Source organism: Mauremys reevesii, linkage group 7 (assembly GCF_016161935.1).
Source record: "Mauremys reevesii isolate NIE-2019 linkage group 7, ASM1616193v1, whole genome shotgun sequence".
In the NCBI taxonomy this organism is placed as follows: Eukaryota; Metazoa; Chordata; order Testudines; family Geoemydidae; genus Mauremys; species Mauremys reevesii.
Genome location: NC_052629.1, coordinates 28,046,928 through 28,065,681, shown reverse-complemented (window position 1 = coordinate 28,065,681; position 18,754 = coordinate 28,046,928). Strand labels below are relative to the sequence as shown.

General features: G+C 36.7%; 1 protein-coding gene across 17 annotated transcripts in view; it reads left to right on the top strand.

The window, feature by feature from the left end:
• Nucleotides 1–18,754, top strand: part of CFAP46 (cilia and flagella associated protein 46) — a 193,885-nt gene that overhangs the window by 146,303 nt on the left and 28,828 nt on the right. For all 17 annotated transcript variants that reach the window (XM_039481097.1, XM_039481104.1, XM_039481098.1 and 14 more), the window contains 11 exons: nucleotides 212–318; nucleotides 3,101–3,283; nucleotides 4,082–4,217; nucleotides 7,404–7,592; nucleotides 9,494–9,682; nucleotides 11,466–11,600; nucleotides 12,796–12,975; nucleotides 13,905–14,075; nucleotides 14,589–14,686; nucleotides 16,063–16,142; nucleotides 16,837–17,018. In XM_039481097.1, the coding sequence (XP_039337031.1) occupies nucleotides 212–318; nucleotides 3,101–3,283; nucleotides 4,082–4,217; nucleotides 7,404–7,592; nucleotides 9,494–9,682; nucleotides 11,466–11,600; nucleotides 12,796–12,975; nucleotides 13,905–14,075; nucleotides 14,589–14,686; nucleotides 16,063–16,142; nucleotides 16,837–17,018 (1,650 nt within the window). The remainder of the gene's footprint in view (nucleotides 1–211; nucleotides 319–3,100; nucleotides 3,284–4,081; nucleotides 4,218–7,403; nucleotides 7,593–9,493; nucleotides 9,683–11,465; nucleotides 11,601–12,795; nucleotides 12,976–13,904; nucleotides 14,076–14,588; nucleotides 14,687–16,062; nucleotides 16,143–16,836; nucleotides 17,019–18,754) is intronic.

The following is an 18,754-nucleotide window of genomic DNA, read 5'->3' as shown; positions in this document are numbered from 1 at the left end:
GAATATTTGTAGAATAATTAAATCAGTATAGTTAATTAAATTTTGTCCTGTCTATACTGTTACTTTTTAAAATTCTGAGCAAATTGTACAAAATAAGCTTGATAATCTTGGAGAACATTAGGAAAAAATAACAAAGATTTTCTTCTCAATTGTGTTCTAAAATAATGGTTAACATTGTATATAGAAATATAAATTATAATGTTATCTGCAGGCATGCAAAATTCTGCAAAAAACTGTAAAGGTGTTCAGATCTACGTTAGAGGAGAGACCTAACAGAAAGTCTGAACTGGGCTTTATAATTGCATCCCTTGAAGCCAGGTACCTTTTTATATAGTAATATATGTATGCATTATGTCTGTAGTATTTGTTTTTTGGGGGATATGATACTAGCTATATATGTTATGTTTAGTAAAGAAGCTTCTTTACTTTAGATGTAAATTTTAAAATTATAAAGTTGTTTCCCTTTGCTATGGACATTCTGTTATCAGAGTTTTTTATACAATTTACTATTCCCTGAGTGTATCTGTCATATTTTTTTTGTCCTGCTACTCCTTTGTAACTATATAGTGTTTTTCCTCCAAGAACCTAAAAACATCTTAAAGATATTGTCTCAGTACATCATGTTACATTTTTTATACAGATTGGTTAATATTTCTGGTAGAAACAGGAATCACGAGTCCTGACACCTAATGTTGCGATCTAATCAGTAGGCCTTGCTTCTTTCCTTCTGCCAGTTTTGGCATTTAAATTATTATATACGAATCACAGGTGTGGTTTTTTTGTAGACGTCAGTGTGCTGTTTAACAAGCATGTACCACAAAGTGTTATGGTACCCACAAGCCATCAAGTAATGATACTCACAAGACTCACATTCTAGAATTTTTCTTCTGGGGAAAGATGTCAGTCTGAGAGAACATTTTTTGAATAAAGTCAAATTTCTAAACTCATCCTCTGATTGGAATGAAGGTCTGAGTTCTTAGCTTAATGATGCCATTTTCCTCACTGGGAAGCAAATAACAGCTTACATTGTGGGTTTGACTACTGTCCCTTCTCAAATTTTCCATGGCAACGCTGGTCTATTCTAGCTGAGGATCTGGCCCAGAACATTTGTGTAAGAAATAATCTATTTTATGACTTTTAGATAGGAATATGGATGTCATTTATCATTCAGCCCAACTTTACTTTGATATTTTCTATGTATGCTTAAGAGTGTTTTCTTTAGTTAACTCCTTGTGATGCTGTTAATCTTTAATGCCTAATTCTCCTTTCCTAATTTTGTATATTGCATGTAGCCCCGTTAAGTGTTAAAATCTAAGGGTATGTCTATACAGCAGCTGGAAGCGTGCTTCCCAGTGCTGGTAGACAGCTATGCATTAGCTCTGTTTAAGCTAGTAGATTAAAATAGCAGTGCAGCTGCAGCAGCCCGGGCAGTGCCTCAGACTAACACCCAAGTACAAGCCAGCATACCCCCTCAGGTAGCTAGACATTCAGTTTTACTGCTATTTTGAGTATGCTAGTTTGAGCATAGCTAGCATGTCCGTCTATAAGAACTGGAATGCACCCTCCCAACTGCTGCGTAGACATACCCTTGTGAATCTTATGGTTTTATATAGTTTGCCCTACCTGCCTGAGGCTGATGTGTTTAAACTAACAGAAGTCATAGTCTAAAATCAGAAATATAGCTTATTATGACTACTTTTGGAGTGTGCTACTGAGCACTGTAATCTAACCTAAGTTAGAGGGATCCAGGAAGAAGCCCTTTGCCCTGTGAATTTAAATCCTAGCAGAATGAACATCTACATTTGAGCTGGGAGGTATGATTCCCTGCTCACATAGATGTACCCACGCTAGTTCTGCTAGAGCAAGCATGCTAAAAATAGTAGTGTAGCCAGGATAACCTGAGCAGCAGCTCAGGCTAAGCACCCAAATAGAAACCCACCTTGACCCCCTGGGAACATACACTGGATACTAGCTTGAGCTGATGCCTATGCCTACCCAGGCTACACTGCTATTTTTAGTGCACTAGCTCAAGCAGAGTAAGCGCAGGTATTCACATCTCTCAACTCAAATGTAGACATACCCTAAGGGTTAATTTGGTGATAGTGAAACCCATATTTATTTTACCCTCTGTTATATATTTTAAATCATGTTACTTGAAAGGTGTTATTTGAGATGTTAAAGTATGAATTTGGGTGGGTAGGAAGAGGAGGGATGTCCATAATATTCAGATCAATAACATTTTTTCCAAAGTCCAGTAGCATTTGGATTATATGGGCAAGATATAATGGACCTATTAACTGGGTCCTTTTCTTACTTGATGTTTTTCAACTAAGAAGAATACATATATCTACCAGCAAAGCCATCCCTTGGGTGGGGCGAATTGAAGCGACACCTCTGGGCCCTGCGCTTTGCAGGCCCCGCCAGCCAGTGCGATTGGCCTGTGCGGTCAGGGCGGAAGTGACGGATTCATCTCTTCCACCCTAAGCCCCGCACTCCCCTAGGGACGGCCCTGTCTATCAGACTAAGGGCTATCTCTTTTAGGGTGACCAGGTGTCCAGATTTTATAGGGACAGTCCTGATTTTTGAGTCTTTTTTTTTTATATAGGCTCATATTACCCCCCCACCCCCTGTCCCGATTTTTCACACTTGCTGTCTGGTCACCCTAATCACTTTTCAATTTACTGCTCATATTTAGTTGTCTCCTTTTTCTTGTAATTACAATATCACTCCAGTCATTTTTATTTTAGCTGAATATGGACCTATCTTTTAAATGACTGCTTAGACCTAGGTCAATGTATTAAATGAATATACATCTAATAACTGGCACCATGGCATCACACAGATGATGTTGAAACATTGTTTCTGAAAGCCATGCTTTGTGTCTTTTATTTTAAAACTACATCTAATTGTTTGAGCACATTAAAATGATATAAAGAATTAGAGGGGTTCCTCCTCCAGATCTATTACAGACAGAAAAATAGAAAGGGATGCAGAAAGAAAAATAATCAGCAGTTTTTGGACACAAATCTGAGGTTAATACTTAAGCTGTTTCTCACAATTCTTAACCCCATGCTAGCATATATTCTATTATTCTCCATAGGAGAACACTTATTCAAATAAAATATGCCCAAAATTTCATGAAGGTTAAAGCTGAGTCCTCTCAGTTATCAAGTAAGCTACAGGAACTATATGATGAATTAATTCAAATTGAGGAGGACTTTCTTCGTTATGGATATAAAGATCACAGTGCTGAGATCCTGCTGGAACGTGCAAATATTCACAGGTAAACTTACAAATTTGCTGGAAATGTTTATTACGCCTTAGTTAAAAAAATCTTCAGGTGTCTGATTTAGAGTAAGATTTCAGCTGTCTGGGAAAGAAGTACAGGAGGGTTAATAATATCACGTACTTCTGTATCCTGATTTTGGATTCACATTGTCATTCTTGATGGAATATATCAACAAGTGTTCTGTAAAATCAAGGATTGACTGTTCCTATGCCTGTAGCAGCTGTTGTTACAAGATTTATGATTATCTGCACTACCTCTGAGGTCAGAATAAAGCACCAAGGATTCTTTCTATTTTAGGGCCATTTGATTGCTGAACCAGCCCTTGGCATAAGTTAAGTAGCCACAGGATTCCTTTAATTTATGTCTCTTGAACAATTCCCTAGGGGCAGTTGTTATGGCTAGAGATTGCCAGAGCACAGTGTACTTCAACTTCCAGCTTTTCCCAGGGCACCCCTATTCAGAGACTGGGAGAATGAGAAGCGTAAAGCCCGCTATGCTAGTCGTATGCCATTGCGGCATACCTTCTGGCAGAAGACTCTCCACCTATCTGTTTAGGGCATCTTTAAGTTCTCTTTATGTTGCTGTACAGTGCAGAGGGGACTTAACCTGGTCCAAGAATCAGGCCTTTAAAAAATTAATGCTTAAATATTTACTTTTTGAATTTGAGTCTTAAACAATATACACAGACAATGCAAGTTAGTTGTTCATTGATCATTTTGAATATTTATAGCATTATAGAAGTAATAATATTTTATGCTACTACTCTTGTAAAACTGTGTTGCTTTTTTACAGAACAATTGCAACACATACAGAAGATGAAGAAGAAAAACATAGTCGCTATCTAGATGCGTACAAGTTAGCTCAGAAAGCCGTATATGAAGAAGAAGAAGTGTTTAACAGTATCTGGAGCTTGCTTCCAGTTCACGAGGTAAATGGGTAAATACTTTTATTGTATGCAAGATCTGTTCAATTAGTAGTATTATTAATTGTATTACAGCAGTTCCTACAATCCCCATCAGAGATGGTGCCCCATTGTGGCAGGCAGGGTACAGAGTGAGAGACAATCTCTGCCCAAAGGAGTTTAGATTCTATATAGACAAGACATAAAAAAGATGGAAGGGAAAATGGAGACCCAGAGAGACGAGATGATTGTCTAAAGTCACACAGGAGGCCATTGGAAGAGCTCGGAACTGAATCTAGGTCTCCATAGTCCCAGTCCAGTGTCCTGTCCACTAAGCACCATTGCCAGTCCTGTTTACTAAATCATATCGTAAATATTTTTACACCAATAACATTCTTTGTAAAATTTGACAAAAAATTAGATACTAGCATTGCAAATATATTCTTTCTTTTGAAATACGCTAATTTCCCACTCATTTTTTCAGCATTTAATTCCAATATTTATCCAGATACTAAAGAAATCAATCAAAAACATAACTACCTGAATTTGACATTATTCTCACAAACATTCAGTATAAATCCATCATAAATTTGAAACCCGGCATAATAAAGTACAGCGAACTTGAGGAAGAAAAAGCAAATTAGGAATGTCAATTAATAGAAATTCTAAAAGATAAACTATGGTTTCACTCAAACCTTACAAAAGAAAAAATATGACGTTACGATGAAAAATCATCATAACTCAGATAAAAAAAACTATAAGGAATTTGTATTGACAGTTTTTGATCAGGCTGTATACCAGTTCACCAGAGTTCAATAAATGATTTGTCAGATAATGAAAATAAAAGAAGTTGGAATGAAAATAAAAATAATAGCTCAGGATAAATTTGTCGCAAAATTTAAAAGACTTTTTTTTTCATGCTTCATATAATGCAGAAAAGAAAAATTTCCCATATAAAATTGAATTTTCCATTTATCCCAAATATTCTAAATATTATGGGCCAGATTCTCCAGCCCACTCTGCTTCCTTTGTGCCACTTGAGTAGCACAGTCTGAGCGGGGGCTGGCCATAACTACCAGGTAGAAATACATGCTAACAGGCATGGAGCAGGCATAACTAGTTCCTACACTTCCCTCCCTGCAGCCTCCAGTGCGGGCCAGGAATCCCAGCTAGCAGATCTTTGGGGATTACTTACAGCTGCCAAAAGTTAGAGTAGTCCCAGGCTGTTGTAACTTTCACTGGGCGGGGCAAAAAAAGGGAGCCCAAACTTCCCCCAGTTCCCTCCACTGTAGATTATCTGCCCTCTCCTCACACACCACCTTCTAATCTCTGAGGTGAACAATGTGTTTAGTTAGTTCAAAGGAGTTTATTACATTTACCTAGCCCAGTGCTAAGGCCTCAGTTTGTTTGAGACTCAGAAGCTTTTTACCAGCAGAGCACATGAAACCAAGTTTTCCTGTTAAATACCATAACTTCCCTTTCATTGTGAAATGAGAAATGTCATTACTTCCCTTTCATTGTGAAATGAGAAGCCAAATTCCATTCTTAGTTTACTTCTGTGCAACTCTAATGAAGGGTCCACACAGAAAGTTAGTGCATGGCACTGTAGTGTGAGGTAGATTGACTCCCCTTTGTGCCACGCACTGACTTGGTTGTTTAGACATGTGTAATTGAGAGCAGAATTGGCCCTTAGTACAGAGTAAATATTTAGGCCCTAATCATGCAAATAGATCTATATGAAGGTAAGAATCCTCCCCTCCCCACCCCTGCCCCCACTTTTCCCCCCAGAAGTCTGACATACTGAGATCAGTTGTCTTTTGCTGTTACTTCTAAAAATGGTACAGATAGCATATTTTTGAAGGATAGCTGTTTTCATTTGTCCAAGTTGTTTTTAGCCCATAGACTCATTTCTGCTGCCTAGTAGTCTGTCTAAATGATAAATTATGATGGACACCACAGCTAGCTGTTACTTGGCTAAAGCACTTACCTGCCTAAGACAGTACCAAGAAGAATTGTGCTTCCCTGCTGTGGGGGCTTACTCTGCTAAAATTGCCTAGATCGTCTAGAAGTGAAATGGCAAGGAAGGGAAGTAAGCATTGTGTTGGGTATTAGGAAATATATATCCCCTTTCTTTTTAAACTAGCATACAGTAAGTTATTAGGTGAGAAATATACCTTCTGTGTGGTCTGTGATGATACAAAAATGATATCTAGATCTGTCAGAAATATACAGGATAAGGGAAGACCGTTATACAGTTACCAACTAGTCAAAAATAGGTCACTCCCTAATACTATGAATGCACAGTGGGATAAGAACTAGAGGCCATTATAAACTTCACCACTTTCTACTCCAAGTGCAAGGTTCATTTCTTTGACCTTACTTTCTCTAACAAATACAAAGCTGCTGAAAGGTGCTCAGATACTACAGCGATACATATAGTGCAACAATCTACACAGAATAGAGCAGGACACATTTTAAAAAAAACCCCAAAGATCTGAATTGAAAAGGGATGCATGTGTGTATGTCGGTCCCTTCTACTTGGCCAGTGATGCAGCTCTGGATACCCTACTTGTCCAGTTTTCCCATATGTTTCTCCATGATTTTTCCCTTGTGACTTTTTACATGTGGAAAAACTTTTGTGAGCTGGTCTGAAATGCCACTATCCTCTGACCTCACCTGAAGACCCACTTCTACATTGATGCAAATGATTTTGGCAAGGATGTGAAGAATTTCAGGATAGTCTGTATATTTTTGTGTATAAAAATAAAGTAGGTTATATTTTCTGGATGAGGGCAGTTGCCACCTGTCCACTTTACTTGTCTATTGTACCCTTATTTCTTTCCCTGCTTTATTATTTTCATTGAAATATCACTGTGTGCTATAGTGTGTCAATCTCATTATTGTTTATTTAAAATGTATGCCTCAAATAATTAAGAGTTCTGAAATTCTAACTTTAATCCAATAAATTAGCAAAAATATTAACACTGTGTATTTAAAGATAGATTGGGCAGGGTGGCACATGCCTGTTATTCCAGCTGCTTGGGAGGCTAAGGTTGGTGGATTGCTCGGGGGTTCTGAGCTGCGGTATGCTATGCTAGACTGGCTAGAACATGACTGATGTGTTGTAATCAACTCTCTCTCTGTGAGAGCTGATGGACCGATGGATTAAGGTGATTTAAAGATAGACTTCCACTCAGTTTTCTTATATTTCAGATTAAAAATATTAGTATTCCATTAATGAGACGGCTTGCTAATATGAAGCTAAGCTTTGTGGAAATTAATTTGGATCTTCTTCATCTTGTTAATGTGGAAAAAAAGCTGAAAGAACTGAGAGAGGGATCACTTAATCAAGTTGTTGAAGAATTTGTCAGATTAACACCTGATAGTGCTTCTGTGGAACAGGTAATTACATATGATCCTGCCTATGATTTAGCTATAAATGTTATATTAAAAAAAATCCTTGTGCTAGGCTAGAGGGATTGCCTTAGCAGATCTTCCTCTTCTGATTAAAAACTGCTAAACAGGAGAAAGGGCTGGCAAATCTTTCATTTGAATACTGGGGCACAGAACATTCAAGTATGGGTTTTCACTAGCTTGTTATGACGTTGGTCATTCTCTGTACCAAAAAGGCTATTGTCTCTCCAAGGCAAAGACTTGAGGATAATTGTCAGAAGCAAAAGTTGAGTAAAATTGAGCTGTGTTTTCACTGAACTACATTTTCCACATTAAATCACACTCTTTTCACCACCCATACACATACTATGACTGCAGCATTGTAATTCATCCTTAAGGCCCTTCATTTTCAGGTTTTACTGAGAAATTCCCAGGTTTTAAAAAAGCAATTTGGATTTTTCACCTGAATTTTGGACCACTCAACGACATGAAAATACTGATTATTTTAAGAAAACCCAATATATTTCATTAGGTAGTTGTGTTTGTTAATAATAAATTAGTCTTCGTGTAAATGTAAGGCTGTCTGTTAAAGTAAGGCAATGTAATGGAAGATACATATGCATGCATATGCATATGTGTATGTTCTATTGATACACTTCATGAAATAAACCACAATATTTAACTATTTTACTTTCAGAGCTGTTACTTTTTTCTGTATGTTGCTTTTTTTCTGTCCTCCCATTCCCCAATATTAACCCCCAAATTTATCCTGAAAACCATGAAGTTAAATTTATGCACCGATTTTTCACTCATTTTTCAATATTTGTAATAAACCTAAATAGAAAGGGCTTTGCTTATCTTCCAACTAATAGTCCCAATCAGCACTCCTGCTTTAAACTGTCTACTATGAATCGTCATAAACATGGCATCACTGGGCACCCAGTACATCTGGGTATAGTGCTTACTATAGTGAGTTTAGAGGATCAACCCCTAGATTAACTCCTGCTCTTTTGGCCAGGTTCTCTGGATGTGTAAGTGGGCATAGCTCCATTTAAGTAGGTGGATCTACACTGGTTCACCATAGTTGAGAATCTGGCCCTCTGACACTTTCTATTCTTACTAGTCCACCAGTGTGTGTATGAAGTTAACCTTGCACATTCCACCAACACATGTAGTTATTTTAGAAAAAAAAATCCAGTGGTTCTCTACATAACAGGAGAAGGATTGTTCTAAGAAATTAATGCCTGGAAGCTGAAGCTAGACATACCAGAAATAAGGTGCAAATTTTTAAAAGTGAGGGTAATTCATCATTAAAACAATTTACCAAGAGATGTTGTGCATTCTCTGTCACTTGAAGTCTTTAAATGAGTATTGTATGTCTTTCTAAAAGACAGGCTATAACTCGTCCAGAAAGTATGGGCTTGATGTATGAATCGCTTGGTGCAATTCTACACCCTGCATTATGCAGGTGAGCTCAGATGATCAAAACTGTCCCTTTTGGCCTTGAAAATTAACAGAGCCCTTAACATGCTTTGGAAAAGCAAATAGTGGAAATTAGTTTCCAATATTGCTAATTTTGGAAATTCTCATATTTATAAATTTTAGTATATTGAATTTCAACATTCAAAATAAAACAGATTTATTTTCTGTTTTCATTTTCTATTATTGCTTCAGGGTTCAAAAAAAAGGGAGGAATAGAGCTGAAACTATCTTTATTTTTTCAGAGAAAAGATGATTACATGTAGTTGAATAATTAATTATTAGGTTTCACATGCAACCCCAAAACCCAATATTTCAAGCTAACGGGCAATATAAATCTATGAATCATTGATTCATTCATGATGTCTAAGAGAACATTTCTTTTATATATGAAAATGTGACTTGATTTAACATATTTTTGATTTTACCAGGGATGGATAAACATAGGACGAACTGTGGGTCCCATTGCACTGGCTCAGTTAGCAAGTCTACAAAGTCTTCATACAGGATGTCCTGATATCAAAGCCAAGTACCTGTATCTCACTGGGAAAACTCTGCGTTTACTTGCAGTTAATGTGGACCCCTTAAATTCCGATATTTACTGGAATGAAAATGTAATGGTATGAATTTGGTTCTAAATTAAGATTATTAAATATATAGTGATGGTAAGTGCTTACTAGACTGTTGCTTTTTATGTACTATTAATGCTATTTTAATTGAAGGATAGATTGTGCAAATTGCTCAGAACCCATAGTAAAAGGAGCCTTGCCTTCCCCAGAGCTGCCAGGTGCATACCTTCACTGTGTTCTACAGTTCCATGTGGCTAGCCACCTCTGCTGTAAGCCCTGCTTCCTCACTCCCTTTGAGATGTGTTCCTGGGGGCTTGTCTAAACAAATGGTTAGTGAAGGGCAAACTGAGGAGTAAATCTGCAACACAGTAGCATGCCATGCACTAACTGTCCATGTGAACCCTGCTGCTGCACACTAAAAGTTCTCTAGTGCACTTTTGATCTAATCCACTTTTAAATGGGAATAGGTCATTGCACACTAGGGAACTTTTAGACAGGTCCACATAAACAGTTATTGAGCAGCACATTAGTGCTCTGTAGATTTACATCCCAGCTTGCCATGCACTGCACTGTTTGTGTACACAAGTCCCGGGAGGGACTTAGCAGTCAGTGCACTCCCAGAGCACAGAGTGTAAAATCTTGTATGTCTTTTGGATAGGCTGTGCAGTGAGAGGGAGACTTCTGCACATGTCTGTATGGGCCAGGCAGAATCTGATTCTGAATGAACGTATATAAAATACAATGAATGTTATTTGATAAGCTCAAGTTTACATCTTTTTACAATATTTTGACCACTGGGAGAAAAGAGTTGAGCCTCTTCAAATACTGAATAAAAATGTTCATGAGAGCTGAATTGAGCAGAACATTTACCAGAATGTCAAAATAGTGATGTCAAGGACTAGAGGAGAAGGTTTTCTTTAACTCTTTCACCGCTGCTTCCCCACTACATTACTGTGTAGCACAGTGTTGCCTACTCTTGTGATTTTTATCATGTGTCTCATGATATTTGGTGCTTTCCTTAAAGCCCTAGCTCCTGGAATCAAGGAAATATGTGAGAATCTCAGTTTTTATTTAAAAATATAAAAGTAAGGTTCTAGCTCTCATGGTTGTAGAGAGAAACTTGAAAATATATACTCTAATTCTCAAAACCCAGAAGGCAAATATAACCCCCCCAGCCCAATTATTTATTTTTTTAAAATCTCATGATGTTTAAGACAGTTTCATGTTTTCTGGGAACCTGACTCAGGATTTTTGAATGCTTGAGGATAGAACTACTGTTGGCATTCCACTGAAACCAGTGAAGTCACTCCCTTCCCACCATCCCCTAGTGTACTCTCATTCCCGCTTGTGGGAGGAGAGTAAGAAGATTCAGAGATGGGCTAGATTCCAGGGATTAGCCAAGGAGACAACCCTTGAATATTAGTTATTTAGTATGAGTCCTTTTAACACTGCACTGTACCTGAGTAAATACCTCATGCTCTGGTGGGCAGTTTGTGTCTCACCATTAAAGTTAATAAAGTTGTGGTCTCCTGATTAAAAATCCATCCCCATGTCTACGTTTCATTCTCCTGCGTATCCTGATTAATGTTAGGTACTTAGCAGATACATCACTATCACATGCTAACCAGAGTTTAATGCCTCAATGCTAATTCACTTGATATTATAAAGGTATTATTGTGGTGAGATACACCCTCTCTCCATTTTTAAGGCTGAAACTAGCTTCCTCTTTATCCAGCTGAATTTCAATCCTCCTAACTTTAAGTACAATAACTAATCCACTTACATTTTAGTGAGCTAGATATATTAATGAATCCTCTCTGTTATTGGTGGGTAGGAAGAAACTCCATTGAACACCATGAAGCCTCCCACAACCAAAGCAGAATGCAATGAACGTGAAATGACAAGTAGCAGTTCTCCAATTAGTAAAAAACAACATGATGAGCAAAGGAAGAAAGCAAATGAATTAAAGGTATTTCACATAGATATTTATATAAATAACTTGATGGCTTCCTTTTTATGCCTGGGGCTGATTAGCCTCATGGTTGAGGTGTTCTTAGAAAATGAATCTGAGGCTGAAGAACAAGTGCTGTAGCAGAATTCACTCTTATAGACAACTAGCATTTTAGTACAAAGCTTTTAATTAAATATCCAAAGTAAAGAAGCAAACAGAAAATGGGGTTGGCAAGCTGCCAACTTTTTCAAATACAAATTACAAAGCCTTTTGGGTTCTTCTTTCTCATCATCTCCCCTTTTCTCCCTTCACATTTTCCTCTTCTTTCACTCTTATTTCTTTTCCCCATCTCCCTGGTTGCTGCAGGTTAGCTAGCCTCTTTTTCCCTGACTAGCTGTCATTTGGTTTAATTTGTATTCAGAACTGAGGTGGGAGAGAGTGTGTGGGATTTGCCAAATGTACAGTAAATAAACAAGGCAAACTTAAATGTGCCTGTTTTTCTTGTAAGAACTTTGAATTATAGGAGAGGAAAGCCTCTTGAGGAGAAGGAGGAATTTAGAGTAAAGAGTTTTTCACTTGCCTGAGTGTATACAATCCCATATTTGGCATATTTTTGGTACATTCTTGGTCTTGAATATTTTAAAGTTTTCTGCTGCGGGTGACTGGACCAAGAAGCTGAACTGCTGTCTTTATTGCTGGCAAGCAGCTTTAAAATTACACAAGCCAGTCAGAGTAGGAAGTTACTCTCATTCACAAGTGATTAGTGAGAAACAACTATAGTGATTATACATATGCGAACAGTGCTGATTGGCTAATAATGACTGGCATTTTGGTATAATGCTAGCTAGTACATATACATAATTGTAGATGTTTTATTGTAGACAAAATTTCTCTTTTAAAAGAAAAATATAAATTAGATTAGATGTTTTTTAAAAGAATAGTTTAATCAGTATAGCTCTCCACTAACTGATCATTCAGTCTAGTCTCTTGATTGCACACTAGTAACTATCACGGCTGTTAATAGATATTAAATGCATTCCTTACAAGGAGACTAAACCCACACAATTTTTAATCAAACTTAAAAAAAAAACATTATATAAGAACAAAACCAGATTTATCTGCCAAGATTGTAGTGATCAAAAATGCATCAGTTATGTATTTATGTAATTTAACAAATATTTTAATGTAGAACATTTTTATTTTTATTATTTAGAGAAAACGGATTTTGGCCCAAAGATACCTCTCTCAATCCAGTGAAGTTTTGCTTCAGTGCATGAATGTTGCATTCAGTAACAACATAATTCATATTCTGGCTGCTGCTAGTCTTGAAATCATTGAATGCATTGGACAATTTGATCCAGTTTCAAGTAGCCAGTTTTTGGCCCTTCATCAGGTAACACAACTGCTGCTTAAGTCCCTCTACAATATAAAAAAAGAACTTTGAGTACCATAAGTAAATTTCTCTATTTGGATAGCATGACAACTGACCACTAGGAGCTAGGTAGTGGAATGATTATTCATAATAATTAAATATAAATATGTTTGCTGATTTTAGTGTTTTTTGTCAGTGTATTATTGACATATGACCATTGTAAAACCTTGATAATTTTCATAGTATGGACTTCAGGTTTTCCCTAGTAGATGCCATTATTGTAGCATTTTACTATGTATAAAATATCATAATAAAATTAAATGAACTAAAACTGTACTGCAGTAAAAAGTGCAATTCTGCCCTCTAAAGTGAGTGTAAAAATGGCTGGGTTTCTAGGATTGTGAAAAAGATGCCCTGAGTTTCTGCATTCATTGTGTTAAAGCAGATTGGAAAATTTTACCTGTACATTTGGTTTGTCAGATTTATATCTACAGCAGTATGTCCAACCTTTTGCATTGTTGACCATTTTCCAGCAACTAATTTTCAGGCTTCTGAAGGTGGTTTAAGCTGTCGTCTTCTAGTTACTGTGTGTTTGTAGTTACTAGATACTGAATTGCTGAAATAAATTTCCGCACACCTTTGGAAGTACTCTTCTGGCACAATCCCAGTGGGCCTGATTTGGAGGCCCAGGCTCCCATAAACTCATTAGAACTCTCCCCAGCTCAGTGCAGGGAGGAGCATTCCAGCAATCAGGACTAATGGAGAGATCAATTTCAGAAAGGAAATTAATAGTTAAGAAATCTTCCAGTCTACTGCCAAAGCTTTTACACTGTTTTGTAACTGTAATGGTAATATGTTTGCCATTTCATTTCACCTTTATATGACAAGCTTTTTCAATAACTATTTGTATGAAACATTTGGGAAAATAAACAAATATTAAAATATTACAGAGCTGTTCATCATCTATGATGATGAAGGATATCCTGCTAGCAGCCACTTCTAACACTAGCAGCTCTCAGCTGGCAGCACTATTGCATCTTCAGCATCAATTAAAAGAAAATGGGGACATAACCAGTAATCTTCTAAAAAATGTGGAGCAGAGGCTAACTGCTACCTCAAAGGTAACTTTTTGAACAGTACTATGTATGAGTGGAACGAAGTTGTTCTGGAGCAAAATAATGACCCATAGCAAGCCAAATTATATATTATTATGTATAATATTTATACATATGTATTAGAGTCTATACAGTTCCTTTTACAGAGGAGTATAAATGGTCCAGATGTATATTCCTATGGAAATGCTTTAATTGCTTTTAGAAAATATAAATGTTGAGTTGAAATGTTTTGCTATTCCTTTCTACTGATAATATTAATCAGTTTCAACATTTGGTAGTTTTTTAGCTTGATATGCAGTATAGTAGGCAAATAACTCGTGTTAATGTTAGCCATGAATTATTGGTTTAACTTCATTTATTGTGCACTACACTAAAATAGTCTTTTCTAAGTATGCCTTTTGCAAATATCAGTGCCTTATTTTTTTAGAAATATTATATATCAGTCTCTTGATGAATGCATTGCACGTGTTGTTCATAAAAAGATAGGAAAAGTAATGTCAGTTTTAAATTATTGTACAGGCATGGGGAAATCTCTGTGTTCTTGCACAACATTTTAACATCATAAATGAATTGCCACCAAACTTCCATATACTCATTCTCCAGCATTCAAATGACAGGTATAAAATTTTATCATTTTGTTTTGTACAAACTTTATTTTCCTTTGCCAAGTTATTTTGACTGTTTGTTTTTTTTTACCATTTACTTCTAATTATGTTGATTTTGTAACCTAGGGTAAGTGAACAAGTTCAGAAAAAATAAGAACTGACCAAAACTCAAACATGAACCTAAAGTCATTTTTAAGTTTCCACAATTCTCTCTCTTTCTGTTCCTCCGGGTGGACAGGAGAGACCCAAAATCTTAAAAGTGGTCCACAAAATTCTACTTTACAGCCCCCATGTTTCACTGTGCATCCCCATAGAGATGGTGGGAAGAGTGACACTTACCAGTTGAAGGACCAGATATGTATTAGTGAAAGTCTCTTAACAGGTGTAGCAGCAAAAGAACCTTCTCCCCAAGCTTTCACACACATACTTGGGTGATGTTTGCTTACAACTCTGCAGGCTGTCTTCTTTACCTTTCTTCTGCTCCCTGAAAGGAGAGAGTTTTTCTCTCCTTCCCCAGTCCCGTAAAGGCATATGCATAAAACATCTGGGAGAATGCTTTCCAATGCTGATAGACAGGCTTGAGCTATCGAACTAAAAATAGCAGTGTGGCCATGGCGGCTTCGATTAGCCACCCAAGTATAATCCCACCCAACTCCCTGGGTACATACTCAGTCAGCTAGCCCAAGTTACTGCCTGTGGCCACACTGCTATTTTTAACATGATAACTCAAATAGAGCTAGTGCATCTGTCTACCCATGCTAGGAAGCATCCTTCCAGCTGTTGTGTAGACATACCCTGAGAAAGTGGAGGTGGCGGACAAGAAAATTAGTGCAGCAATTCAAAAACCACCAGGATAGTGGGTGGATTTAACAGTGCTCATTGATCTGGCTCCATATCTTAACAATTTTTAGTAAGTGTGGCTCACTGTGCTTTGTCTCATCAAATTTCCTGCTCTGAAGAGGTCACATGAAGCAAGCTAGGTGCCAGTCAGCCACTTGTATGTGGGTCTTTGCAAATGCTAATAGCAGAAGCAATAGTAGCCAGCCACCCCGACGGTCTACTTGAGGGAACAGCCCACAAGATAACCACTCCATGGTTCAGTCCAATCCCATTTTTTTCTGTGTCTATTAGATCCCCTACTGCTTGAGGATTATATCCCTCAAAAGCAATCAGGAGCAGATCTGAACATCTGGCAGTCTTTGATTTGCCAGCTTTGGACTTGGTCTGCAAGATTTGGGCACTTGCCCAAGTTCAGGAGTGCTTAATACATCTCAGGGCATCTGTGAACATGTAACATTAGAGGGCAATAATTACTTATTTGAAAGGCTGAAAGGTCTGAATATGTGAATAGTCAAATATTGCATTCTATTTTTTATTGCTTTCCATAGATCAATGTTGTATAGTGCAATGATTGATAAGCAAAAACTCAGTAGCGGACAACAGAAAGGAAAACCAGGTCAGCCAATGGGTGAGTGTCTCTGTTTAGAAATAAAGTGATCAAAATGGTGATGTTAGGAGATCCATAGCTCTCACTGTTGCATTCAATACAAGAAAATCCAATTCATGCAGTCAAGCAATTGATATAATTTTAAGACAGAGTGCTAAGGAGTATAGTCTTACCTTAATACCTGGAAATTTATGTACATAAATACCATTAATGCCAGTGGAAGTTATATGTATGACAGATGTACTGTTTCTGTGCTTATCACTAGTCCAAATTTACAATAGTCTAATTGCATTGTTTATGAGGGCCAAAAAATGGTCATAGTCAGAAAAATGGTTATTGTAAGCTTTTTATTGTTATACCCTTTTTATAGGTGAGGCATGATTTGTGTGTTTTAAAGTATTATATGTCATAATAGTAAAATGCAAATGCATCCTTAATAGCATGGGGGAGAAATCATTTTTCTTGCCGCACCAGGGAATGTGCTTTTAGATACTTGATTCTCTTTCTGCCCTGTCTCCAAGTTGAAGATAGACTTATATTACTGTTTTTTTCCTCGATATTGACCATATCTAAATAATTGTGCTGTTATTTAATACTATATTTTATCACTTTATATACTGGAATTATTCAAAGTGAAATATAAAAAATATGTGGCTATGTGGAAATTATTTTTTTAGAAGGAAAATGTTCTCAATTACTTTTTTTCTTTTATTAGTGCGGGCTAAAGTTTATCGTTTTCCTGTGAATCCTGATACAATCTTGATTTTGTTGGAAAAAGTACATCTTTACAAACAGGAAAGGATGAATAATCTCCTCAGACAGGAAGTACAAAAGAAATTCCATGTAGAGAAAATTGACTTTCAACAATGGCAAGAAACTACTCCCAAAATAGATATGGTAATATATTTGATTCAGGATTTTTATTTTTAATAGAGACATTAAAATATATATGGAAGATAAAACAAAAAGCTGTGCAAAATAGCGCTTATCTACAATTCTTAACATTTATTCCAAATGCAACTTCTTATAAGCTCTGTAACTGTTATCTCCTGTGTATGCTCTACTTTGAAACTTACCGTTATTATCTTTGCTCTAAATAGTAGTTTGTTGTTCTGTTGTTGTTATTATGGAAAAAATTTTCAACAGCTTTAAACTTCTTTAACAATTTAGACTGATGGAATTTTGATGTAAAATGAGATTCATAATTTTTCCCAAATGAAATATTGTATATCTTAAGAGCTCTTCATTTATACTTATATATAAAAATTAGGGGAAAAGTTTTTAAAAGAAACTATAGGAGTTAGGCACCAAGCTCTCCATTGGTTTTAATTCCCTTAGGCATTCCTGAAAATCATTAGGTCCCTATTAAACCCCAGTCCTGTGGAGATTTACATAGTGCTTAACGTTACATTGTCAATGGAACTGCTCACAGTACATAAAGTTAAGCTCTTGCATAAGTAATTGCAGGATTGGGTCCTTAATATGCATTCACTGTGTTTAGATTGCAAGATCACAGGAAATTGATGTCAACTCAAGAACTTTGGCTTCATTAGGTTAGATATGCTTTTACACACAGTAGTTAGTTAATTTTCTCGCAGGCATACAATATGTGATGTTCAAATGCCAAACTTTTTTCTTAACTTATAGCCTCCTAACAAGAGCATTGAAAAACAACTTTTTTTTTTCATTATTATTTATCTATAGTTTAATAAAAAAGGTTGATCAAATAATTCTTTGTCTGAACTGGAAACGATTGTCAGTGTTTCATGTCCCGTGTGCTGCATAATAACGTGAAAAGACTCCATGCTTGTAAAGCTGAAATGGTGGTTTATTTTAAAGCACCTATGTACAGATTTGCTGCAACTGCAGCTAGCATTCAAGTCATTTGCACACAGACTGACTTCTTGGTGCCTCTTCCAGACTCTTCTTTCCTGCAATCAGCACTTCTCCAAGTTTCTTGTAGGTTGCTACAGTCACTACTAGTAAAAGCAGGCCTCTAGTCATTAGGTGACAATACACATGTAACTGGGTGATAAATAACATGTCTGAGAAGAGAACCCTGGCTTTTTAAAAACTTTAAATGCTTATTTTTGATTTAAAACAAATCTTTGAACACTGCCAATTATCAGGAAGGAATTTTAAAACTAAAAGGAGACTCTTACCTTTTCTATCCCAGTGTCCCTCAGCAAAAACCCTGATTAAATCTGGTAGGCAAAATATTGATGATTTTGTTTGTAGCCATAGCTAGCCTTAGTTGTTACGGAGAGCTATGTGATAGTTATTTTGGTTCCCTCTCCTCTCCCTTCCTTTGGACCAACAGGGAATTGCATAGGTTAGAATGAACAAGGCCAGAGTTTTAAAACACTGGCCTCCATGTGTGCATATGAACTGTGTGTATTCAGATACCTATAATGACACTTGAAAGGTTAACACTTGCCTGTTCAGTTAATAAATGCTGTCACTTGCCTGCAAACGATAGAATTTACTTCACGGAACTCATCTGCTGCATGTGGATACGATAGCATTTATCAACTGTACGTACAGCCATTTAGTACTTCACAGTTGCATGTGTAAGTATTTGCGCGCACACATAGTTACACCCACACAAATGGAGACTGTGGTGAGATAGCTAT